Source organism: Mus musculus, chromosome 1, assembly GCF_000001635.26.
Source record: "Mus musculus strain C57BL/6J chromosome 1, GRCm38.p6 C57BL/6J".
Taxonomy (NCBI): domain Eukaryota; kingdom Metazoa; phylum Chordata; class Mammalia; order Rodentia; family Muridae; genus Mus; species Mus musculus.
Genome location: NC_000067.6, coordinates 192,701,757 through 192,727,511, shown reverse-complemented (window position 1 = coordinate 192,727,511; position 25,755 = coordinate 192,701,757). Strand labels below are relative to the sequence as shown.

The 25,755-nt window shown below is 46.3% G+C and overlaps 1 protein-coding gene across 4 annotated transcripts in view; it reads left to right on the top strand.

Moving 5' to 3' along the window:
* Hhat (hedgehog acyltransferase) overlaps positions 1–25,755 on the top strand; it is a 258,395-nt gene that overhangs the window by 43,708 nt on the left and 188,932 nt on the right. For 3 of the 4 annotated variants that reach the window (XM_011238934.3, XM_017320220.2, NM_144881.4), the window contains 3 exons: positions 34–228; positions 1,159–1,392; positions 10,384–10,555. In XM_011238934.3, the coding sequence (XP_011237236.1) occupies positions 34–228; positions 1,159–1,392; positions 10,384–10,555 (601 nt within the window). Of the gene's footprint in view, positions 1–33; positions 229–1,158; positions 1,393–9,281; positions 9,362–10,383; positions 10,556–25,755 lie in introns of those variants that run through there. The other variant, XM_017320221.2, reaches the window with a different exon arrangement.

Here is a 25,755-nt window from a genome sequence, read left to right as displayed (position 1 = left end):
TCTTGTCCTTCTCTTTGGACCACCCCTCTACAGCACAGACCCTGGATTGTCATGGTCTATGGAATGTGGGCCTGCTGGTGTGTGCTGGGGGCGCCAGGCGTGGTCATGGTCCTTCTCCACAGCACCATCGCGTTCTGCGTGGCTCAGTTCCGATCCGTGCTCCTGTCCTGGCTGTGTTCTCTCCTTCTGCTCTCCACCCTAAGGCTGCAAAGTGTGGAGGAAGTTAAGGTAAGAGTCTTCCTCCTGCCCATCTCTCCACAGGGAAGAGGAGGGCACCCTGGCTTCTGATCCAGTAGTGACCTCCACACACACAAAGCAGCAGTAACCCCTCCGCCGGGCTCCACCTAGTGGCCTTCCTGGGTTATTGCAGAACTCAGCAGTCGTGGGTCTGTTGTCTGAGTCCCTGTGAGGTTGTCCTGGATCATCTTTTCTCCCAGTTTGGATGTTGACAGAGGATGACAAATGTCATGGGACCCGAGGGCTAGAAACAGAGCCATACCCTCTCTATATGCTTAAATATCCATGTAGTGTGCACTGTTTCTTAGGGACCATTTATCTTCGTTATGACACACAATGTCTACAATGGCCCCAAGACAGTCAGACAAGTACTTTTATTCTTAGATGATAGAATAGGGTTATTAATTATCTACTCATATAGCTAATCACAGAAGCACTTTATGTAGACACTGAGAAGAGCCAGCATTTTTTTTTTTTTTTTTTTTTTTTTGTCTTAAGGCCACAGACCAAACCTTGACATGACATTCTGACAGATATGATTGTTTGTCAGTTGTGTTTGCTGGAGGTGGACATTGGGCTAATGGCTGTTGAGTAGTTAGTTGTGTATACAGTCTGCTAAGTCTCTTGTGGACCACATAAAGTCTTTTTTCCTGGTTTCCTGGAGTGTTATGTTTGGAGCGGAGGGTTGGACCTAGGGTCTCCAACATGCAAGGCACATGCTCAACCACCGGCCACACTGCAGCTATGCTGCCTGCAGTGGTTGCCACTGGGTAAATCCTTTGTTCTCAACTCTTATTCTTTGTAGCTTCTCTCCTGGGGGAAGCCGTCTAGTCCAGGTTCCCCAGCCAGCTCCTCTGTCAGGGGCTGGTGCCATCTTAACCACTAACTCACAGGCTGTTCCCTCTCTCGTCGCTCTTGCAGAGAAGGTGGTACAAGACAGAGAACGAGTATTACCTGCTCCAGTTTACGCTCACTGTTCGCTGCCTGTACTACACCAGCTTCAGCCTGGAGCTGTGCCGGCAGCCTCCGTCTGCACAACCTACTCCATCTGCGCAAGGTGCCTCCCATTCCTACCCGTGGCTGCTGACCTACGTCTTCTATTATCCCGTCTTCCACAACGGGCCCATCCTTAACTTCCCGGAGTTCTTCAGACAGGTAGAGTCCTTTGGGGACCGGGCTGGTGAAGGTCCCTACCTCTTAGACTGTGAGATGTGACCCCCAAATGGGGTGGCATACTGAATATGGGGTTCACAAAAGTTTGGGAACAGTAAAAGGTTTTTCAATGTACGATCAAAAGTAACTCAGAGTCTAATGGGTGATGACTGGTGTTTTCTGGCAGTGGTTGCCCATCTTGTATTATTGTGAACATAGAATAGTAAAATGGCTGCAGTGTGGCTAGGGCCATGTTATAATATGACATCTTTCAATGCCAGAGCACCTCGCTCAGATTTCAGGCTCTCCTGAATTATGAGTTGCAGGTTTGAAGAAACTGAATGGTTTGATTATGGGAAACAAAGACTTTAATATCTTCCTGCATTATTTCCCAGCATGTGAGTCCTGAGTTAGTCTTTGGATTAACTTGTGTTAGAATGTTTGACTTTAAATTTCTTATTTATGTATTTGTATGTGTGTGTGCATGTGCTTGTGTGTGTGTATGTGTGTGTGTACTTGTGTGTGCTTGTGTGTGTGCATGTGTGCGTGTTTGTGTGTGAGCTCGTGTGCGTATGCATATGTGTGCACATGTGTATGCATGTGCATGTGTGGAACTCTGAGGACTTCTGTAGGAAATCAGTATCTCCTATCACATTATAGAATCCTGACATTGAATTCAGTTTGTGAAGTTTGTGTGCAAGTGCCTTGCGTCTACCCACTGAGTCACCCCACAGGCTTGAATGTTTGATTTGAAAAGCTACCATTTGATTTGATGACTAGAATTAAAAAAAAACATTAAATAAATGTTGACTGTGATTGGGACAGAATTTTCAACAAATTCTGGAGTGGTCCTAGAGATACTCCTGTAGACACCTTGCCAGAGGAATTTTTACTCAACCCTGGGGTGTGTGTATATAAAATAGGCATACAAATCAAGCTTTTACTATGAACAAATCATAAAAGGCACTTACTTTAAAACAATTATTTGATATATGTACAATTTTACCGTTTATTCAAGATTAAAACAAATTTGCATAATAATGAGATGGATTATTTAATTTGCACAAAAGATGAAGCCAGCAGCTGAGCATTTGACAGGGCATGGGGCACATAGGCACTTTCAGAGTTGATTGACATTTTGAACTTGTAAGCATCAGCGCTGAGAAGGCTGCTTTGAGTTAGTCAGTGAGGAGCCCTACTGTAGCCTGAGACTTGGGGTGTTTGCTATGCTCACTTGTGACATGTGTGTCTCCCCACTTAGGTGTGCTGCTGACCCGAGCACACACTATTATCTGAATAACCTAAAGGTGGATGGTCTCTCCTGGGTGGGACAGAGGGGCCCTGATTCTCAGGGGACAGCGGCCGCCTGGTTCCTAAGTGGCTACAGTGAATTTCAGGAGCAGTTCCATTGCAGGGAAGGCCCAGGGACAGGAAGCTGGATTCTGATAGTTCACTTGAGCTAGTAGGAAGAGATGGCATTGCCTGCTGCTAGCAGATGGCTTGCTCCCTCCCTTCTCATTCACAGACTGCTTATGCAGTGGCCCTGACACGGCTTCAGATTGTTCTGGATTCCAAATGAGAGAGCAAATCAAGTTGAAGGATGTTCCTGGGTGATTGTGTGCTCTTACTCTGCAGGGGCCTGAAACCTTTTCTACCCAGCATTCTTGTCTAGATGTCACGGCAAGCCACGTTTGTCCTCGCACTTCTCCTTCCCACTAATGTACTGAGACATACTTGAAGAATTTAGCTTACGTGTTAGTACTTAAAACAGTGGTTCCCAAGGGTCATTGCCTCCTCCAAAGCACAGACATCTTGAAGAGACTATGCATAGGCACACATAAACATACATGTACAACAACACATGCATGTAACACATGTATAACACGCATACATATGACACATGCAGACATACACAAATGTACACACAACACAAGAATGCACATGTGGATTCATACAATGAATACTTATACTCACATATAACATACATGTATACAAACACAACACACATGCTGGCATGTGTGTGGAGCACACATGTGCATGCACACATACAACACACACACATATGTAACACATTGCCTGCACTTATATATAACTCACAACATGCATGCACACATACAGCACACATATGCATGCACTCACATATAGCCTACACATGCATGCACACACAGAACACAAATATGCATGTATGTGTCTGTGAGGACAGAGTCATAGGTGTTGCTGTTTCTGGGACAATATGAAAGATGCTCAGTGAAGAAAAAGGAAGGTTCTTAGAAAATGCTTATTTCATCTTCATAATTCCAGAGTTACTCATTTATCCAAAAGTCGGTGTTTGCATTATAGCAATAGCATCAGTCTAGAGTCGCCGGGAAAGGCCTGCCTTCCCACTTAAGAATTCCTCCATTGTCAACGGCATTCCTGACTGTGGTGGGCTGCTGTATCGTTTCTCACACCCTGGTTGGCTCCCGAGGTTCACTCTTTGATTATGAAATGATTTTAGGTCTGCATTTGAGATTATGTTTTAGATTCCTGGTGGCTTAGTGATGGCACATGACCTCAAAGTATGGCTCCTGTCTGTAGCACCATCAGGAATGGAGATGTGAATTCTCAGGCCTTGCCCCAGACCCCAGGCTGAGAACCACTCTCTTGAGTCTGTCAGAGGAATGGGATGAAGGCAGAGTTGGTACAGGATTGGTGGACTCAGACCATCCTCATCTTGCCTCTTGGAATTTCCTTGACATTGTGAACTTGGCTCTTTCTCAGTTTTCCAGCCAACAACTTTTTGAACTAAACCCCATTCTCCCCCTGGGATGGATAGTAATCCTTGGAGTCGAAGACTAAAGCCATCCAGAGGAAACAAACTCTTTCCCCAGCTGTTCATGTGCGTGGGGACCTGCCCAGTGGGACCTGCACTTTGTTGGGATGCAAAGCCATTCTTGTATTCCCCTTCTCCTCTCCAACTTCGGTCTTTAGGCTCAGACAGGAACAATAAGAGCGTGTATCAGGTCCTATGCCCTGTCCTCTGAAGCAGATGTTGAGGCCATGGTTCACTCAAACCTTTAGCAGGACTGCTGGTCTGTTGAGCATCAGTCTAGGAGGATGGGTGGGCTCACCCTGCAGGGTCAATCTTCTCAGGTCTTACTTCTTTCTTCCGGGAGGTGGTGGCGCATGCCTTTGATCCCAGCACTTGGGAGGCAGAGGCAGGCTGATTTCTGAGTTCGAGGCCAGCCTGGTCTACAAAGTGAGTTCCAGGACAGCTAGGGCTATACAGAGAAACCCTGTCTCAGACCAAAAAAAAAAAAAAAAAAAAAAAAAAAAAGGTGAAAGGCAGGTGCTGACACCTGAGACTGTCTTCTGACTTCTACCTGTGCTTTGTGTCATGTGATGCCTGCACACACAGGGACATACACACTCGCCTCACATGCACTATACATACACACAAAGAATAAAGGACATTTGAGTTTTAGATACTTTCCTGCACTCACACTCACATCACACACGTTGTACACACACAGAATAAAAAGGCACGTGATTCCTGCACTCTCACAAACCTACACATTCACCCTATATGCTTTATACACACATAGAATAAAAGGGCACACGATTCCTGCATTTGCCTCGGATGCTGGTGAGTTCTCAAGTTCTCTGTAAGCAGGAGGAGGCTACAAATTCAATCTAAGAGGAAAAGACCAGGAAGAAAGGAAGATGGAAGAGCAATAATGGAAGAACTCTGGAGTGTTGGAGTGGATGAGGATGAGGAGGCTTTACCACCAGGGGGCAGCAGCATCCCATGTGGAAATAAACCCAGCAGGGACAAGCAGGCTCCACGTGGGAATCTGAAACTCCAAGTATTAAAAAAAGAGAGAGATACATATGCAGCTAAAGACAAGAGCTCCCGGGTACTGGTTATGTATCAAAAGATGGCCTAGTCGGCCATCACTGCAAAGAGAGGCCCATTGGACTTGCAAACTTTATATGCCCCAGTACAGGGGAACGCCAGGGCCAAAAAGGGGGAGTGGGTGGGTAGGGGATTGGGGGGGTGGGTATGGGGGACCTTTGGGATAGCATTGAAAATGTAAACGAGGAAAATACCTAATTAAAAAAAAGATTGAAAAACATAAAAAAAAGAGAGAGAGAGAGAGAGGAACACCTCTGCAGAATATATGTTACTCCAATTTCTACCACATAATTTACATACAGAAACTAGGGAAGTGTGGAAAAGGTGTCCTCTATACTCTAAAGCATGTGAAATTTTCATTCATTGAACAAGCAAGTGTCAGGTGCCCAGGCTTCAGCTACTTTCCCTACAGTAGATCAGCCCCACAGCAGCTCAGCATCTGAACTTCCCAGGAGTACAGCGGGAAGCAAAGACTGGTGTGTGGAAGGCAGGCTGGGAGGAGAGCTGAGTAAAGACAGTAGTAGTGGGACTGGTGCTGGAGCTTGGTTGTTAGAGTGCTTACCTAGCATTCATGAGGCCCTGGTCCAATCCCTATATCATACCAGGCATGGTGGCTCAGGCCTCAAATCCTGTCACTTGGCGGGGGGTCGGGGAGTGGAGTGGAGACATGATGATCAGAAATTTAAGATCAAGGGCTGGAGAGATAGTTCAGTAGGTAATGTGCTTACTGTGCAAACATGGAGACTTGGGTTTGAATCCCCACAGCACACATAAAAGCTAGGTGTGCCAGTGCACCTATGTAACCCCAGTGCTTGGGGGTGGGGGTGGGGCAGGTGAATCTTGGTGCTTAATGGACCAGTGAGATAATAGCAGCTCAAGGTTCAGTGAGAGGCTCTGACTCAGTCAGTCAGTCAGTCAATCAATCAATCAGGTAAAGAGTGATAGAGGAAGACATTGGATATTGGTCTATGGTTTTCATGGGTGTATATATATACACACACACACACACACACACACACACACACACACACACACACACACACACACACACACAAGCAGGCACAGAGAGACACATGCACAATTCAAGACCAACCTTGGCTACAAAGTAAGAATTAGAATATTGCCTTGAAAAAAGAAAAAAAAAAAGATGATGTTGCCACGCTGATTTGCTGTGACAGGAGCTAAGGAGGATAGAGTATGTCTGGCTGGCATAAGGGTCTAGAGTTGAGGTTCTCAACCTGTGAGTTGCAACCCCTTTGGAGGATCAAGTGATCCTTTCATGGGGTCACATATCAGATACCCTGCATATCAGATATTTATGTTACAATTAATAACAGTAGCAAGAATACAGTTATGAAGTAATAAGTAAGTACTTCTAACATGAGGAACCATGTTAAAGAGTCACAGCATTAGGGAGGTTGCGAACCACTACACTAGAGGTCCAGTTGTCCAGACCTGGTTCATGGCTTCTGTACCAGCTGCCAGTTTGGTGTACTTCCTGGGAGAGACCAGTGCACATCACTGGCTCTGCTGTGGGTGGCTGGGTTGGGGTCATTGATGCTGGGCCTGAGTAAGAAGCATTTCATGGATAGGAGGTTAGGGACTTGTGCAATACAGAGAAGCATCATTTGGTGCCTGTGTCCCTGGGCCCCACAGACAGGAGTCCTGACCCAGGAAAGGCCTTTGCTGCTGTCAGACATCTCCATGTCTCCCAAGCAAAGGACAAGAACCTTCCGTCTCTGACAACTGCCATCTTCAGTCGTCACAGCGTCACCGAGGGAGAGAGACGACATTCCCTTTTATGCAATTTGCATGAAATGAGATTTTAAATCGTAATGCGTTTTAAAGTACACTTGGCAGACGAGCTAATGTGTGTTTTTTCAGTGGAGTCTGAGCTTGAAATCCCACCGTGGCAGTTTCCAATGATCTTAAGGTTGACAGTCCCCTCAGTTGGAAATGCCTCAAATGGAATGCTCTCTGTGCAGCATTGAGGATGGGCACTGTGTAGCAGCCTGTCCCCCCTGCTGCGAGGCAGGGGACAAATGACTTGCAATAAGAGACTGCACTACAGTGGAGTGCAAGTGGACTGTCAGGATTACCAACCTTCCAGAAAGGCAAATGCGTGTGCATGTGTGTGTGCATGTGTGTGATTGTGTGCATGTGTGTAGGAGCTAGCACTTCTTTTTTTTTAAAGATGGGTCTCTTGCCAGCAGCTTACCATGTAGCACAGGCTGACTAGCCAAATCTCTAATGCTCTCGTCTCTGTCTCCTCAGCTCTGGGATTACAAGTGTGTATTATCATGCCTAGCTTTTTATGGGGATCCTGGGGATCATGCTTGGGTCCTGTTTATTTGATTAGACTTGTACTCACTCAGCCATCTTTCCAGCCCTGAATAAAAACCTTCACATTTTCTTCTTTAGATAAGAGTGAATCGACAGAGGAGTGGGTGATGACTGGTGCGTCTGTGGCTGTAGGAGATGCTCTGTCCTTCCTGGCAGAGGTGACACAGACATATCCCTCAAAGAAGAGTAGGGAACGTTTAGTTAGGCTCCCAGGAAGTAGGTATGTTGTCACCACGGAGCCAATCAGCCACCGTGTGGATGGACTTCATGCGTTTGCTTTATAGGTATTTGTGTCATTTTGCCTGTGGCTTGGGGACACCTAGCAGAGCCTCCAAACTGGCCTTTTGCTGAGTGTCAAGCTGGGAAGGTAAATTTTCTGCCATCACCCATGTGTTGTCTCTGCTCACCAGGTTGGCCCTGCATATCAGCAAGGTCCTGGAACCCCAGATGCAGGCTGGGCCTTTGGGGACCTGGGCTGCAGCTTATGTGGACAGCACCTTTTAGAAGCTGGACAGATTCAGCTGTATGTGAGAATTGCTATGTGCCAACACACCTCTTGAGGCTGTTAGCACATTCATCTAGACAGGTTGCTTCAGTGTACCAGTATGCAACACCAAGCAAGGCCTGGCTTCATCCAGAGTGTCTTAATTAGGGTTTTACTGCTGTGAACAGATACTATGACCAAGGGAACTCTTATAAGGACAACATTTAATTGGGGCTGACTTATAGGTTCAGAGGTTCAGTCCAGGATCATCAAGGCAGGAACATGGCAGCATCCAGGCAGGCATGGTGCCAGGAGGAGCTGAGAGTTCTACATCTTCATCTGAAGGTTGCTAGCAGGATACTGGCTTCCAGGCAGCTAGGATGAGGGTATTAAAGCCCACTCCCACAGTGACACACCTACCTCAACAAGGCCAGGCCTACTACAACATTGCCACACCTCCAAATAGTGCCACTCTCTGATCAAGCATATACAAACCATCACATAGTGGTATCTTGATGTCAGTTGCCTTGGTGTGGATTCTTACTGCCCCGACTGACCTGCAGAGTGAGGTGAACCCCCCCCCCCCAGACAGTGAGGTGACTTTGACAGTGAGGTGATCCTCACAGTGAGGTGACCCCACAGTGAGGTAATCCATATAGTGAGGTGGCTCCATGTTTGTTAGGTTTTGTGTGTGTGTGTGTGTGTGAATTTGACACAAGATGATGACAAGTGGATCATCTGGGAAGAGAGAATCTCCGTTGAGAAAATACTGTAGGCAAAAGTCTGTAGGCAAGCCTGTGGGGCACTTTCTTGATTAATGATTGATATGGGGGGGCAGCACACTGAGGGCAATGCTACCCTAGGCAAGTGGCTCTTGGCAGTATGAGAAAGCAAGCTGAGTAAGCCACAGGGAGCGAGCCAGTGAACAATTCCTCCCATGGCCTCTGTTTCAGTTCATGTTCTGACTTCCCTTCATGATGAAGTGTAAGGTGGATGCTAAATAAGCCCTGTCTTCCTCAAAGTGTTCTGATCACAGTCTTTAGCACAGTAAGAGAAAGCAAGCTAAGACACCCCCTCATTGAGGTGATCCCCACTATGATGTCACACAGCCAAGCGGTCTATACAATGAGGTTAAGCCATCCAGTGAGTTGACACCTACAAGTAGGTGGCCCCACACAAAGTGACCCCCACAGTGAGGTGGAACCACCAGTGAGGGCACTTCCCCATAGCAAAGTGATCCTCACAGTGAGGTAACTCCCACATAGTGAGGTGACCCCCACAGCAAAGTGTGGGTATTGGACTTCACACTCACATCTTGCCATCACCACTGTAACTTTCGCCTTATTTTGAGGAAGCCAAGTCCCAGAGAAGTTGAGAGATTTCTCAGGATCATGTAGCTGTGTGGTTGATGATAGAGTCTGGCCTATTATGCTGAGATACTTGTCTCATAGGAGTATACCCTCCTCCTCCTCCTCCTCCTCTCCCTCCTATTCCTCCTCTTCCTCCTCCTCCTCTTCCTCCCCTTCCTCATCATTTTCTTCTTCTTCTTCTTCTTCTTCTTCTTCTTCTTCTTCTTCTTCTTCTTCTTCTTCTTCTTCTTCTTCTTCTTCTTCTTCTTCCTCTCCCTCTCCCTCTCCCCTCTCCCTCTCCCTCTCCCTCTCCCTCTCCCTCTCCCTCTCCCTCTCCCTCTCCCTCTCCCTCTCCCTCTCCCTCTCCCTCTCCCTCTCCCTCTCCCTCTCCCTCTCCCTCTCCCTCTCCCTCTCCCTCTTCTTCTTCTTGGAAAAAGGTAGACTGGCAGACTGACAGACATGCTTAATTCTCCCAGGTCACTCACTCCATCTCCAGTGTCCTCCCCTTTCTATTGTTGCCTTATCCTAGTAGCTCAGGCATGAGTCTGGCGGTTGGGTGGAAACCAGCAGGCTGATCAGGACCCAAAGAGAGGCAGTTTCAGGGGGCAGAGTGTCTGAAATCCTGGCCCAACCTGGACTGTCTCAGGTCAAGGCTTGGTAGCAGGATGCAGAAATTGGCATTGTTCTTGGCTCTCGGGTAACCCGTGTTGGCCCACCTGTTCTTGTTCCGGGGGCAGTTTCTGCAACTTTCTTACCCAGGAAAAGTGAGTGTACCTGAGGCAAACACCCTCCCATTGCCCTATCAGTAGAAACGGCAATAATAATTTACACAAACCTTAACAGAAACATCACAGAAGAGATGTTCTGCACAGCTTGGGACCAAGCACCGACTGACGCTGCCTTCTCTGTTGTCCCTTCTTTAGATGCAGCAGCCAGAGCTCAACTCTCTGCAGCACAGCCTCTGCATTGTAGCCAAGGGCCTGGGTCGTCTGCTCTGCTGGTGGTGGCTGGCTGAACTGATGGTACACCTCATGTACATGCATGCCCTCTACAGCAGCGCCCCCCTCCTGGAGAGCGTTTCCTGCTGGACCTTAGGTAATTGTGGGAACTGCTAAGGTTTTACATGTGTGAGCTGCTTGGTGTGGTTGATGAGAAAGGACTGTGTCTGAGAGTGAACTGAGAGTCCTGGATGAGTGACCCCCTACTTGGGATGGAATTGACAGAGTATGGCTGGGCCCATGTCTTCACAAGAGGCCATGTTACACTTAGTGGGAGAGAGCAGAGTTGCTAACCAGCTCCAGAGGCTGTTCTGTGAGCAGGTGCTCCAAGACCTACAGACTGCATTTTTTTGTCTGTGAGCTTCCAAGTTGGGTAGCTATAGGTTTGAATCCCATCTCTCTTAGACACGGGTGGGCAGCTTTGGTGGAGCTTACATCTGTCTGAACACCTTCATCTCAAAAATGAGACTTGCCCTTTCAGAGCTACTGTGGGGGTTCAGTGAAATGTTGTACCTTTTGGATGGGCCTCACAGTAAATCCTATAGATAGAGTAAGTGGTGTATGTATATGCATGCGATGTGCATATGTCCTCTGGATAGAGTATATGGTGCATGTGTGTGCATGGGGTGTACACATGTCCTGTAGATACAGTATATGGTGCATGTGTGTGCATGTGTGTGCACATGTGCTCATGCACATGCATGTCTTCGTTGGTCTTCTTTGCTTGTTTGCATCTGTCTCTATTCTGCCAGCAAGGTAGTTTGGGAGTCTTACTTCCCCAGAAGGACACAGTCTCCAGGTATAGGATTTGTCTGGAGAAAACCATTTGTGAAAACCATTGTCCTTCATTCTTTCACCCTAACAGCAGAGGCCACACATACTGTGACTGGATCTTCCCTTATCCTACTCAGTTCTTTTGGGGGACTCTTGTTTGGCTGGTCTCTATATGTGCGCTCTCTCTCTCTCTCTCTCTCTCTGTCTCTGTCTCTGTCTCTGTCTCTCTCTGTCTCTCTGTCTCTCTGTCTCTCTCTCTCTCTCTCTGTCTCTGTCTCTCTCTGTCTCTCTGTCTCTCTGTCTCTCTCTCTCTCTCTCTGTGTGTATCTCTCTCTCTCTCTCTCTCTCTCTCTCTCTCTCTCTCTCTCTCTCTCTCTCTGTATGTGTGTATGTAGAGGCAGTGAGCTCTTGAAAGGGAGTACTTTATTCCACCGATAATGTGCTCTGACATTCTGTTTTGTACTGTTATATGTGAAAATGTTGGCCAGAAACCAGCCACCTGGCTGAGTCCTTCCAGGGTGTGTGAGCCCTTTCTCTCATACCTGCACCCGGACAGGGAATGGCTGGCTCTTGTGCAGTATGCACAGTCAGACTCACATACTTATACAAGTCAGCTTTCCAAACAGGGTAACACTTTTTTGCTCCTCTGAACAGAGTTTGAGTTTCCAAGGCTTGTGTCTCATTGACACTTGATTTTGGCTTTTAGTTTTGAAAGCCTGATGAATGTGAAGTATACCTCATTGCTTCTGCAAATGCGTGGGAACCAAAGCCTTCTAAGCTATGTGACAAAAATAAATCTTCTCTCCATTAAGATCTCCTGAAATCATTCTGTTCACACGTGTGCAGAGACCAACAGTGCCCTGGGGAGTGACTTTTAGTCACCACTCATTTAGAGTCAGGTTGCTTCACTCACATCCGTGTGGTTTACAGCGTCTTGATGCCCTGTGACCATGTGGCCCATGTGATAACCATGACAATGGTGACAGCACTGCCTTGAAATGAATTGTCACTATTTGATTTTTTTTTTTTTTTGAGACAGGGTCTCCCTTGGTTGATTATTTGGAACTTGCTTATGTGGAATAGTCTAGCCTCGAACTCACAACCTCCTGTGTACTGACTGGGATTAAAGGCATGAGTCACCACACCTGACAGACTATGTCATTTCTACTTAACCAGTCTGAGCTTTACAATGAAGAATCGTATTGTCCCCCAGTGGCATCCCATGTCCCCCAGGCCAGAGAATTGGCTTCATCAGCACACACAGGAGATGTCTATTCTCCCCACGCTGATGTATTTCTTAAGGTTTTTGTGAGTGGAATGTCTTAGGCCCTCTTAGAGACGCACAACACATCATACCTAGTATCTCCACCAGCATTTTTACTGCCTGAAACCAATCTTTTACCCCCTTATGATATCCCTGAGAGCATCAGGCACTTTGTCACATACACCTGGGGAGCTGCCATCTGCCACTCCCTTTGCAGGAAGTCTAGAATGACTGGTGCGCGCAGCTGTATGGATACCCAAAGTTAGATTCCATGGAGTCCTTTTCTGCATGATTTTAACTTTACTTATAGCTGAATCGTATTCCACTGTGTATATGTACCACATCTATTATCTACTTGTCTGTTGAAGGATGTTTATTTTGTTTCCCTTACCTGGGTATTGTGACTAGGGCAGCTATGAGCACTGCCAAGTGTCTGTGCGATAGGATGTCAAGTCCCTTCCGCATATGCCAAGGATGCTGTGGCTGGGCCGTATGAGAGACTTATTTTCCGTTTCTGAGAATTCTGCATATTGAGTTCCAGAGTGGCCTTCTCACTAATCTGCATTTCCCTCCCTGTTCACAGCGAGGCTTTTTTTTAAAATACTTTTTTATTACGCGTATTTTCCTCAATTACATTTTCAATGCTATCCCAAAAGTTCCCCCCCACACTTCCCTAACACAGCGAGGCTTTAAGCATTCTCCTTAGTAACTGCCCCTACACACACACACACACACACACACACACACACACACACACTTTATTTAACTGTTTGGAAAGCAGAGAGTTTTCACACTCCTTCTCTCTCTGCTTTGAGCCCCACACCATGCTTTTGTCTCAAACATTGCTTTGCTCTGCCTACAGACTTTGCAGCTGGAGGGTACCAAAGACTTTTTGTCCATGACTGGTGGGGAGAACAGCCTGCCAGGGCCTCAGGTGTGGCTTTGCTGGGTGGACTTGTCAGGAGCTCTGGTTGTCTCCCCTACTTCCTTCTGAACTGAGCCATCCCGCCAAATACCCGGGGATCCGTGAGAGCCCTGCAGAGACCCCATTAGCTGTGACTGCAGGTTATGAACCTGTCACTTACACTGTGTGTGCTCAGATGGGAGGGGCCTTTCCCTTCTTAGAGATAAGTTATGTTGAAGTCTTTCAAACGCATGTCTGTTTATGGAAACATGTCGAGTTAAAACCGTCTGTGAGGAATGCACTGATTGGGACTTCCACCTTTCTGTTGTAGAAAGGTGTGGCCTCATGTTCCCAACAGCCAGGCCTGTTCCCGACATCCAGGCAGCTTCAGCATCCCTTTGCTTCTCAAGCAGACCACACTTCCTAAACCCGGTGCCATGTCCTTTGGTCTCTGTCATGTCTGTTTGTCTGTCCTTCAGCCTCTCTCCTTGCCTCCGTGGTTCCCACGCTGGGCACATCTTTAAACACAGCTGGTGTGGCCTCACCTGGGTGTTTTCATTAGCTGTTCCTTCCAGGTGGAACACCCTTTCCTGTCTGACCTCTCATCACTCCCATTGAATTTAAATGTCACTCCCCCATAGACGCTTTCCTTGTGACCCGAACAGAAACGGCCTCCCTATGTTCCCGCACCCTCCAGGTTCTCAGCACAGGGCTTGTCTGACCTGAAACTTCCTTGCTTTCTCTGCCCCACACCACACAGATAAGCTGCAAATGGGAGGAACTTCCTTGGTCTTCTTCACCACAGCAGCCCAGCACCTCCAACAGGAGTGAGCCGGTTGACTCTACAGGTGCTTGTTAAGTGTGAGCAGTGCACTTGGTCAGGCACACACCCCTGTTGTTATAAGCAGCTTTTCCAGGACTGGGGATGGCCCAGCTGCTGATAGTGTAAGCACCAGGCCCTGAACTCGGATCTCCATCATATATAAAAAGCCCCATGAGGTTCCCTGTACCTTCACCCTGGCACTGTGGGGAGAAGCATGCAGAGTCCCGAGGATTGCTGGGGCTTGTTAGCCAGTCACTCTAACAAAAGATGTGGTGAGCTCCCGGTTCAGTGAGAGACCCTGTCTCAGGGGTACACTGGATGTCCTCCTCTGACCTTTAGGTATGCACGTGTTAGCTTGTGTGCCCCTACATGTGCACGGGTACACGCCACACACACACACACACACACACACACACACACACACACACACACATACACACACACACACACCATGTGTTTACAAGCATGTTTGGGGTCTGAACATGTGACTTTTAGTTATAACCTTGTGATTGCAAATTGTTATCTTGGAAGAACCACTGATTTATAACTAAACACATTGGTGTTTAGTTATAAATGAACAAGACATAGGTTTGATTCCTGGCACTCACAGGGTGGCTCATAATCATCTGTAACTCCAGTTCCAGGAGGCCAATGTCCTCTTCTGGCTTCCACAGGTACCAGGCACACATGTGGAATACATACATACACACAGCCAACCACCATACACAGAAAAATAAATAAGATAAAATAAAAATTAAGGAAGTACCAGTTGGTGCCTCCAAAGACGGCCATGTCTGCAATCTCTATGGACCTGCACAGCCCTGTATGTCAGTACACGGACCACCAGAGCAGTGCTAGGCTCCTGGCTGGAGGGCAGCATCAATGTGCGCCAATTCCTGGACACGCAGCCCCATTCAGGTAGCACAGCTGCATCTGGAAGGTGATATAACATTTATCTCAGCCCTTTCCTGGTAGAGAGAGGAAGAGAGAAGGAAAGGGGAGGAGGTATAGAGAGAGGAAGAGGGAGAGAGAGGAAGAGGGAGAGAGGGAAGAGGGAGAGAGAAAAGGGACAGGAAGGGACAGAGGGGGCACGAGTATCTGAATTAGAGGTTCAGGGAGCACATACCAGAAATGGCCAGGAGGTGGCAGTAGAAGCTCACTAGTCTTTAGATGAAAAATTCTAGCAATCAAGATAAAATTTTATTAGCTTAATATTTGGCCTCTCCTTAGAAGTCGACAAAGTATATTGATGTGGTGGTGGTGGTGGTGTGTGTATAAGTGTATGTATATGGGTGTTATGTATGAGTATATGCATGCATGTGTGAGTGTACATGTGTGTATGAGTATATATGCATGCATATATATGTGTATATGCCTGTACGTGTGTGTGTATGCATATGATGTGGACATGTATGTGTGTGTGTGTGTGTGTGTGACAGAGAGAGGGAGAGGGAGAGAGAGGGGGTAGGAGGGGAGAGAAGGAGAGAGAGAGAGAGAGAGAGAGAGAGAGAGGAGAATATCCATTCTCATCCCAGCTTTCAAGTTGTACCCAAATGTCCTCATGTTGGGATTTTAGACTCCTTTTCACGAAATTCCCCAGTAAAATCAACAATTCTCTAGTGAAAATCTGTATTTCAATTTTCTCAAGTTTATAGATTTCAAGCAGGACACGCTTTTACGTAGAGATTGCAGACGTGGCAGTCACTGGTGTTAGCAGTGAGAGCTTCCCAGTCCCTTTATTTCTAATTGGGGACCCTGACATTTGTCCACAGTACTCCAATAGTATCTCCAGAAGACATGCCTGTTTTCTTCTGAACTCCACTCTTTTAGGAAGGCACAGAATGGCCAACTGGAACCATTCGGTTTGGCATAGCCTGAGATCAAGGGGAGCAAAGGAGGCAGCGTCTGGCTTTTCTTGAGAAGAGCTCCAAAAACCCGTTTCTTGAGGTTGTTATTGAACAGTGTCTCATAGTGAATGCATGATAGATCCAGGCATTCAAGACAGGAGGGGGCATTGTGAGAAAGGAGCTTTGGCAGAGTGTTTAAGGGTGGACAAGAGGGAGTCCAGTTCTTAGTGACAGAGGAAGCAAAATGCCTGGGGTGTACTGGCACCTCTTTCAAGGCCTTACCTGTGCACTGGTGTGGGTGGAGCGGAGACACACCTGTCTCCTATGGGCGAACTGTCCAGGGTTTGGTGGCTCAGGGTTGTGCTATCTGTGTGCCCATCAGAGTGGAATGCCTCAAAGACATCCACTTGCTCTTGCTAACTCTGTGACATCTTGAGAAGGGAGACACTTGATAGTTGTTTTGAAAAAAAAAAAAAAAAAACGAGGACACAAATGTTCGGCAGACAGCACAGGCCCCTTTCCTCTTCCGTCCTTTTGAAATGTTGAACACTTAAAGGCTTGTTAAGATATGGCTGAATTTATTTTTTATATACATTCTCTCTTTGGATTAGAATCTTAAGGTTATTTAAGATTACTGCAGTGTGAACATAAAGGTTCTCTGGAATTTACTACCGAGTAGCTTGGCTGGTCAGCTATGGCTATTCCATGTGGTGAGAGGGTAATTTCATAGTGCACGCTTGCAGATCAGAAGAGATGCCCTCCTGACATGTCATTGGAAGGGGTATTGGTTTCCACCTAACACCAGCTAGTCCCTGCTACCATCTCCCCTTCCCCCAACAGCCCTCAGGACGTCATGGTTTTTGTTGCTTGAGCCCTAGAGACCTGGATTACAGATAATTTCTTAGACATATGAAATAGGCAAATCTTCCCTTTAAGCAGAATTGAAATGGGATGTCTGAAGTTATCAGCTATGCTGGGAAGATATTTCCCTTTGTGGAAGAAGTCTTGCTTCCGTGAAGGATACACAATAGAATCCGTTCATTTTGCACATTTTCAGTTCTTTTGCCATAGATTTTGCACATCACCTCTCCTGGGCAAAGCTTCAGTTGAAAATTTACTTTTCAGAGTCTCAGCATACTTGGCTGTGTGCACAACTCTCTTCTTGTCCCACATTATCTCCCAGAGGCTTGCTTGGCTGGGTGTGTGTCCTGTTATTTTGTGAGATCTTTTCTTTTAATTAAAATTTAAAAAATGACAGTTGTACTGGCTGGTTTGTGTGTCAACTTGACACAAGCTGGAGTTATCACAGAGAAAGGAGCCTCTCTTGAGGAAATGCCTCCATGAGATCCAGCTGTAAGACATTTTCTCAATTAGTGATCAAAGTGGGAGGGCCCAATCCATTGTGGGTGGGACCATCCCTGGGCTGGTAGCCTTGGGTTCAATAAGAGAGCAAGCTGAGCAAGCCAGGGGAAGCAAACCAGTAGGTAACATCCCTTCATGGCCACTGCATCAGCTCCTGCTTCCTGACCTGCTTGAGTTCTAGTCCTGACTTCCTTTGGTGATGAACAGCAATGTGGAAGTGTAAACTGAATAAACCCTTTCCTTTCCAGTTTGCTCCTTGGTCATGATGTTTGTGCAGGAATAGAAACCCTGACTAAGACAACAGTCTCATACATGCATGTAGTGAATTTTGATCATTTTTATCCCCCTTACCCTCTCTTGCCCACACTCCTTTCTTTCCAACAAGTCCCCACCATGCTTTCACGTCGTGTGTGTCCCACTGAGTTTAACTGGGGTTGCTTGTACGAGTAAGGGTAGGGGCTTGTTTACCAGAGCACCAACCACATATTAGTGGGTACACAGCTGAGGAAAAGGACCCCATGCCCCAGCAGCCGTTGACGGTCCCTCAGGGAGGAGTGGGGTCTTGCAGCCCCTTCTATGTTGGAACGTTGATGGGTTCAGTCTTGTGCAGGTCTTATGCAAGCAACCAGAGCTCAGGTGAGTTTGTGAGTTCAGTGGCCGTGCCGTGTGCAGAAGACATCCTTTATAGCACCCTTCCCCCAGCTCTTAGATTCTTTCTGCTCCCTCTTCTGTGGTGTTCTCCAAACCTCAGAAGGAATGATGTAGATGTCCCATTTACAGCCTTTCTTCTCAGGCTGCAGCCAGGTATGCGTCTCTGCGCTAATTGCTGTTTTCTGCAATAAGAAGCTCCTTGGGGGAAGATTGAGTGAGCTGCGATAGAAACACAGGTGTGTTTAGGAGGAGAGTGATGCCCTCTTCCTCCTTCTAAATGCATGTGTGTGTGTGCGTGTGTGTGTGTGTGTGTGTGTGTGTGTGCGTGTGTGTTGCCTATATACATGCCATGGGTGAGTGTGCTGACCCTGTGGGGGGACAGAAGACAGTGTCAGGACCTGTCAGATGTGGGTGCTGAAAACTGAACCTGGGTCCCCTGCAAGAGCAACAAATGCTCTAAACCACTGAGCTGCCTCTCCAGCCCTCTATGGGGTCTTTTTATTATTTATGAATGAATTAATTTATTTTTGAGGCAGGGTTTCTCTGTGTAGCTCTGGCTGTCCTCCACTCTCTCTGTAGACCAGGCTCACCTTGAATCCACAGAGATCTTCCTGCCTCTGTTTCTTGGGTGCTGGAATTAAAGGTGTGTGTTACCACATCCAGCCCTGTGGGGTCTTCTTAATGGGTATATTCTGGACTGGGTATGAGCTGATGTCAGTAGATTGTAGTTGTGCCATGATGAAGATGGGAAATAACATTTATTGCCCTAAACTCCTAATTCAGCATGCCTGTTTTGTTTACTGCTGTGCTCAGGGGTTTTGTGTTAATATTTCCCCGTGTTAAAGTGCTTCGGAATACACGGTGCTTAAGAAAGGTTTTGTTGAGTCTTCTTTGCTTTCACTGGACACAGTTTGATGTTCTGCGTGATGTGTAATGGTAAAGGTAGTTGATAAAGGGGGTGAGCAGACAGGATTGACTGTTCTATGGAGGTAACTCTCTCCTCGGCAGGATACCCATTCTTTGAAAAGAGAAACTGGTCATTTAAACCTTCTAAGAGGAAACATTTTAGAATTCAATTTCCCCACATTTAAAGTGTCCGAGAATGTAAGCGGCTGAGAGTCAACACTCCTCTGAGTTAATTTTGTTCCTTTGACCCTGAGAGAATTAGCCAGAGGGTTAGAGGTATCTTAGCGGAAGATACAATTACCTGGGAGAAATTTGTTTTGTAGCTGCTGAGAATAGAGGGCTTGTTTCATCACCTTCTCCTGCCACGTGAGGAGAGTGACAGCAGATCTTGAAGGGTTAGACCAGCTGCTGAAGTCCTGTTCAGCATAGAGACATCATGAGGCCCAACTGACCTTCTTGACCTTGGCCTAGATCTTCCTTTGGGGTGGCCCACAGGCTTCTGAGCTTGGGTTCTTGGTGGCTGAGGTCCTGTTTGTCCTCTTTTCCCATCTGTCTCTTTTCTAGGTGAAGGGTCTCTGAGTGTCTTGACTTCACTGAGCTGGGAGCTTGAGTCAAGTCAGGAAGGGGCAGCTGCTCTCAGGCACCCCTTGTACCTGCACCTCTCTTGTTCCTCTCACACTTCTGTTCTTTGAGGCTGGCTTGGTGAGGACCTCCAGACAGTTTCTCTGTGTTTGCTTTTCCCTGCATACACTAGCTTCCTTTGGCGTTAAATACTACTTGGTTGCCCTGCCTTCTGGCCCATTACATACAGGCTCAGGCTCCATGTCCTCCCGGGAACTGGACCTTAGTCTGGTAAGTCAGGTGGCTCAGGTGGTAGATTCCTCTCCTCTGACGGCTGCTGGGTACCACTACTGAATAGAATCTTAATTTTTAAAAGGTTTATTTTAAATTACATGTATGCATATGTGAGTATATACAGAAGAGGCCAAAAGGAGATCAGAACTGCCAGAGTGGAGTTAAAGATGGCTGTGAGGTTCCATGTGGTGCTGGGAACTGAATTCATCGCCCTGTAAGAGCAGCAAGTGGTCCTAATGGCTGAGACATCTCTCCAGCTTCCAAACAGCTGTTATTAAGGCCAAGTGTGCTCAGAAACTTGCCCTAGAAATGGAGGTGATAGACCTTACACACAAGCACATGCATACACGCATGCGAGTGCACACACGCACACACGTGCACATGAAACTTGTAAGTTGTAATAAAGAAGATGCTGCAAGTGTTTATCTGTCCTGTAGCTTAAGACCTATATAAGACCAACAGAGTTGCAGGTCCTTGGGCCTTTCCCTTTGTCACAGCCAATGACTTGACTTGAGTGGTTTTTATTCTTATGTATTTCTTTTCTCCCTCCCTGTTTTGTGTGCCTTCATATGTCAGTAGTTAGTCAGATGTGTGAGTTCTGGGGCAGGATTGTCTGGGCCCTACTGAAGTAGCTCCAACATCCACCAGGAGATCTCTAGGCTCCTGCTTTGTCTCTTCTGCTTGGCTGCCAAGCCTCTTAGGACACAGCCTGGCTTACTGTTCTCTGGGGACCTGCACTCATCAGGGATTAGGGAGCAGGTTGTCTGTCCCTATCATCGCTCTGGAGCTATGGAGTCTGCCCTTTTCCCTTCCAAAGCACTTGTGTTAATATTCTCGACCCTGGAAACCCTGATGGCACCTTCAGCTCTTCTGTCTTATATTTTCCTTCCCTTTTTCATTCTTCGATCATGCTAGATAAGTAAATATCCAGGAGGGGCGTGTCAAGATGCCAATGAATACTGGAAACCTTGGATAGTACTAACTACTATCTATAGCATGCTTTTTTCCCCCCTGAATGTACATGCCTATCATAAAGGCTCGTTTACAAATTAGGCTCACCAAGAGACTGACAGTGAACATTTAGAACAGTATAGCCCAGTGTGGGAGCTGGGGAGCTGGGGAGCTGGCTAGCTGGCTCAGTTGGTGAAATGCTTGCTGTGTAAGCATGGAAACAAAACCTGAGTTTGATCCCCTTGGATTAGTAGTGTGCAGTTGCAACCTCAGCACTAGAAGATGGAGAGAGGAGACCCTCTTGGGCTACTGGCCCATCCATCAGGCCAAATCAGCAAGGGCCAGGTTCAGTGATAGATTCTGTCTCAGAAAATACAGGGAAGAATTCTTGTGGAATACACTTGATATTGATGTATGTGCTCTATGCAGGTATGTGCATGCACACACATGCATGTACGCATGCATACACACACATAGAGGGACATAAACTCACACATACATGTATATACAAACAATTTAGTGCAATTAATACTATGCAAATGTGGTCTCTCTCTCTCTCTCAAAGTATCTTATTGTAGTGAATTCCTTTGTCACATTGTGAGGTGGCCTAAGGAGGTGGATGATGGGACATTGTGATGAAGGTTTGCTAGCATTTAATATTATTTGCAAAGTTTGTGATACCACGGGATTCAATCAGTTAACCAGACAGGGGAAGGGAGTAATGTGTGGGTAGTGGCTTGAATACATGGGATAAAGAAGTAATTGGCAACTCAGGCAGGATGAAGTAGGTGGCCTAAGATTCCACGTGAAGCTTAGGGTAGCATGCAGCTTATATCTCCTGAGTTCTTTATTTCTGGATTTTCCCTCTGAAAATGTGGAAAGCGGAAGTTATGGGTGAGGGTGTCTTGTCATCATCTGCATCAACATTTCTTAGAAACAGACTTAGGAGCTTTGTAAACTGCTCACTGGACAGATGCAGCTGGTTCCTGGGAGCAGCCTTCTTTTCAGGCACCGAAGGTCAGCTGCTGGCCACAGTTTGCTTCGTCAGTAACGCGTCATAAATAATGTCTATAGATTATTACATAGAATACCTACAGCCATACTAGGAGTAGGGGCTATCTTTTTAATGCTTAGATTATTAAACTGATATATAAAAACATAAGCTTACATGTGTCGGTAAGTTGCTGGACTGTTTTGATACATGTATATATGGTATGGTATTTAAATCAGGCTAAACATAAATATATCTTTAGATGTATATTATTTCTTTAGGTTTGTCTTCCTGCATGTGATGAGGGCTTGCGTTTGTCTTCCTGTGCACTTTCATTTTCTTTAACATAGGACCGCCTGTGTAACTCATGTTACAAGTGTCGGGGCTTGATCTTCTGGGGTGAACAGCATTCCATGGTGCACACACTCCATGTTTTGTTTTTCTTACCCATGCTCCCACCTTTGGGCTCTTGGCTCTTCTCCATTTCTGAGTGGTGTCAGCGGCTCTGCAGTGAACACTGGATGTGCATATCTCCTTGGTTTCCTTTGGATTTAGTGTCAGGAGTGGGATTTCCCAGTCATGCTACCTCTGCTCTCAGCTGTGCGGGGAACTTGTGTTGTTCCGTAATGCTGCGGAAGTTTTCGCTCTCATCAGCCAGGCACATGAGTTCCCTTTTCTCCAGCACATGCAACTGTCCATCTCTGTTTGGGATCACGGCCATTCTTTCTAGAGTGGAGTGGTAGCACTCTAGTTGTGATCTGCAGTCCTAAGATGCTTACCAGTGCTAATGTCTCCCGCACACCCAGGGGCCACCTGCATCTCTTCTTTGAGAGATGTCTGCTTCAGTTTAATGTTTACTGTTAGCTGGTTTGTCTTTTTTGTTACTGAGTTCTTGGAATTCTCCATGTAATCTGGTCAGATGGACAGTCTGTAAACATTTTCTCTTTCTGTAGGTTGTCTCTTTGGCTAGATCACTGTTTTCTTTATTGAGCAGAAGTGTTTATCCTGGTGTAATCCTGTATGTCTGTTTGAGCATTTGCTTCCTGTATTTTGGGGTCTTGTCTCCATAATGATCTCAACATCGTGAAGAAATTCTCCTGTGGTTTTTTTTTTTCTTCTACAATTTCCATGTCTAACAGTTAAGCCTTGTCTGCGTTTGAGTTCATGAATTTAATGAGTGATACATATCTAATTTAATTCTCCAGGAGAATATCTAGTTTTCCAGGTACCATTTGTTGAGAGGATTGCCATTTCCCACTGTGTATTCCTAGTACCTTGGTAAAGGACCAGTTAGTCCACTGGTCTCTGTGTCTGTCTTATGTAATGCCATGTTCTTTGGAGGGTTGTAGCTTTGTAGTATGTTTTGAAGCCAGAGAGTATGATGCCTTCTAAATTGTTCATCTTTCACCATGATGGCTATTTGGAGTGCTTTTTACTTCCAAACAAATTATATATATTTTTCTAGCTATGTGAACAATTCCATTGGTATTTTGATAGAAAGTACACTGAGCCTTACTTTGGGTAGTATAGGCATTGTAACAATATTGATTCTTCTAGTCCTTGAAAATGGGATAGCTTTCTGCCCTTCCCTCCGTCCCTCTCTGCCTCCCTCCGTCCCTCTCTTCCCCTTCATGTTCTCTCCCTTTCCTTCCTTTCCCTCACTCTTGAGTTTAATTCATACTGTTTTATAGTTTTTATGGTCAAAGTCTTTTATGACTTAGGTAAAACTTATTTTTTTTGTAGCTATTGTAAATGTTGTTGATTTCTTGATTTTTATTCTGATAACATATCGTTGATGAGTGTAACTGGCGTGCACATGGGAACTGAATGGAGGGCCCCATGTGTGATGGGCAAGCACTCTGGTGCTGTGCTGTGCTGTGTGCCCAGCCCTGTGTGTTGGGGTTTTTTGTCCATATAGCCTTCTGAATTTGATGACTGGTTTTACCAGGTTCTTTTGTTGTTGTTGTTCAATTTTTGTGGTTCTTGACCTCTGCAGCTAAGGTAATGTCATTTTCAGACAGTGACAAACTGACTTGTCCAATTTGGATCTATTTTATTCCCCTCTTGACTCTCCTTCGTGACGTATGCCAGCTGTTGGCTAATTACATATGGCATTCTTGCGTGGTTTAGCTGGTAGAGCTGAGAAGCATCTCTGCCCAAGCCTTGACTGACATCACACTATTTGACCACTTCGATGGCTCATGAAGGACTTCTTATATAAGGTGGTTGCAGATTCCTTTAAACTGCTCAGAGCTGACAATTCAAAAGATCACCCATCCACCCCACACTCCTGTGTCCTGTGTGGCACAGAGATGGCCGGATGGCAGTAACCTTGAGTGGGCTGAGTGGACAAGGTGCTTGGAAGCCCCAATGTTTTAGCCATCCTTGTTGGGCTTTGAGCATTTGTAATGTGATAGTCAGGAAAAGCACATGCCAAGGTCTCTGCAAAGTGGCATGTCATGGTTGGGTGAGGACTGTGTCCACACACATAACATAGAAGACAAATATCAGGTGTGAAATGTTTAAATGTTTAGTTAAAAGGTAAAACACAGAGTTTTATGTAGTTTATAAAATTTATATTTTTAAAATATTCTGTCACTAAAAGAAAGGAAAACACAAAACGTTTATGAATCATATGTTGAGAGATCACTTTGGGGAGGGGGCATCTCATGGCAGTTGGAGGAAGATGTCACTGTTTTGTTTTGTTTTTATGAAGCTAGTGGAGTTCAAGTCTCTGCTGTTGCTTAGCCCAGAGACTTACAAAGGGCACCGAGTCTCTGTACATCTTTGCTTCTTGATCTGCTGTATGGGGCCAGTAATATGGCACATTGCCAGGTCAACACAAACACCAGAATATTTTATATCAAATGTAGCTAATTATTTGAGTTTATCCTTTGAGAAGAGTCCCCCTGCTCACCTCCACCATTCTCCAGACAATGCTGGTGCCAGGGAGGGGACATAAGGAAGCCAGCTGTTTTAGTAACTCCTCCCACTGCTGGGACAGAATGTCTGACACAAACAGCTTACAAGAGGAGGGGTTTATCCTGGATCATGGATCAGGGCATACAGTCTATCATGGCAGGAAGGCATGGTGGCCAGAGTACCTCATCACTGTGGCTGTGGGGTCTGAGGAGCTAGTTGCATCGAGTTGGCATTTGGGAAGCAGTAGAGAGTGTGGGCTAGAACTGACACTGGACTGTAACCCAGAGAGCCTGCTCCCCAGAGATTCACTCTCTCCTAAGGCTCCATGACCTCCTCAAACAGCCACCAGCTGGGAGCTAAGAGTTCAAATTCCCGAGCCTGTGGGTAACATTTCACACTCAGCCTGTAACACCCACTGTGGTCTCTGCCCTGAAGATCTTATAGAAAGCTGTAATATGCTATTTACTTGCAAAATAACATGTGGCTATTTTGGCATGGACATTTAGAAAAACTTTAAGAGATTATGACATTTAGGCAATGCTTTGAAAAAAGGTAGAATTTTGACAGACAAAACTGAGGATGTAGAACCATTAGCACAGGAATGAATGGGGGCAAAGAGCTAGGGAATGGCTGCCCTAGTTTGATGGTCACTGCTGTGATAAGCACTACGAACAAAGGCAACTTGGGGAGGGAAGGATTTATTTAGCGTCCACACCGCATTACAGCCCATCACTGAGAGAAGAAACTGGAGACAGGAACAGAGGCTGAGATATTGGAGGACACAGTTTGCTCATCCGGCTTTCTTATACAACCCGGCACTTGCCCAGGGGTGCTCTGCCCGCAGTGAGATGGCCCCTCCCCATGTCAATCAGCCATCATGAAAATGCCTGATAAACATATGATGGAGCCAACACCTCAACCGAGGTTCCCTCCACCCAGGTAATTCTAGTTTGTGTCAAGTTGACAAAATCCAACCAGTACAGGGTTAAATGGAAAATGAGATGAGTGAGGCTGAGAGACTCAGGGCAGGAAAATGGAGTGGGCCTA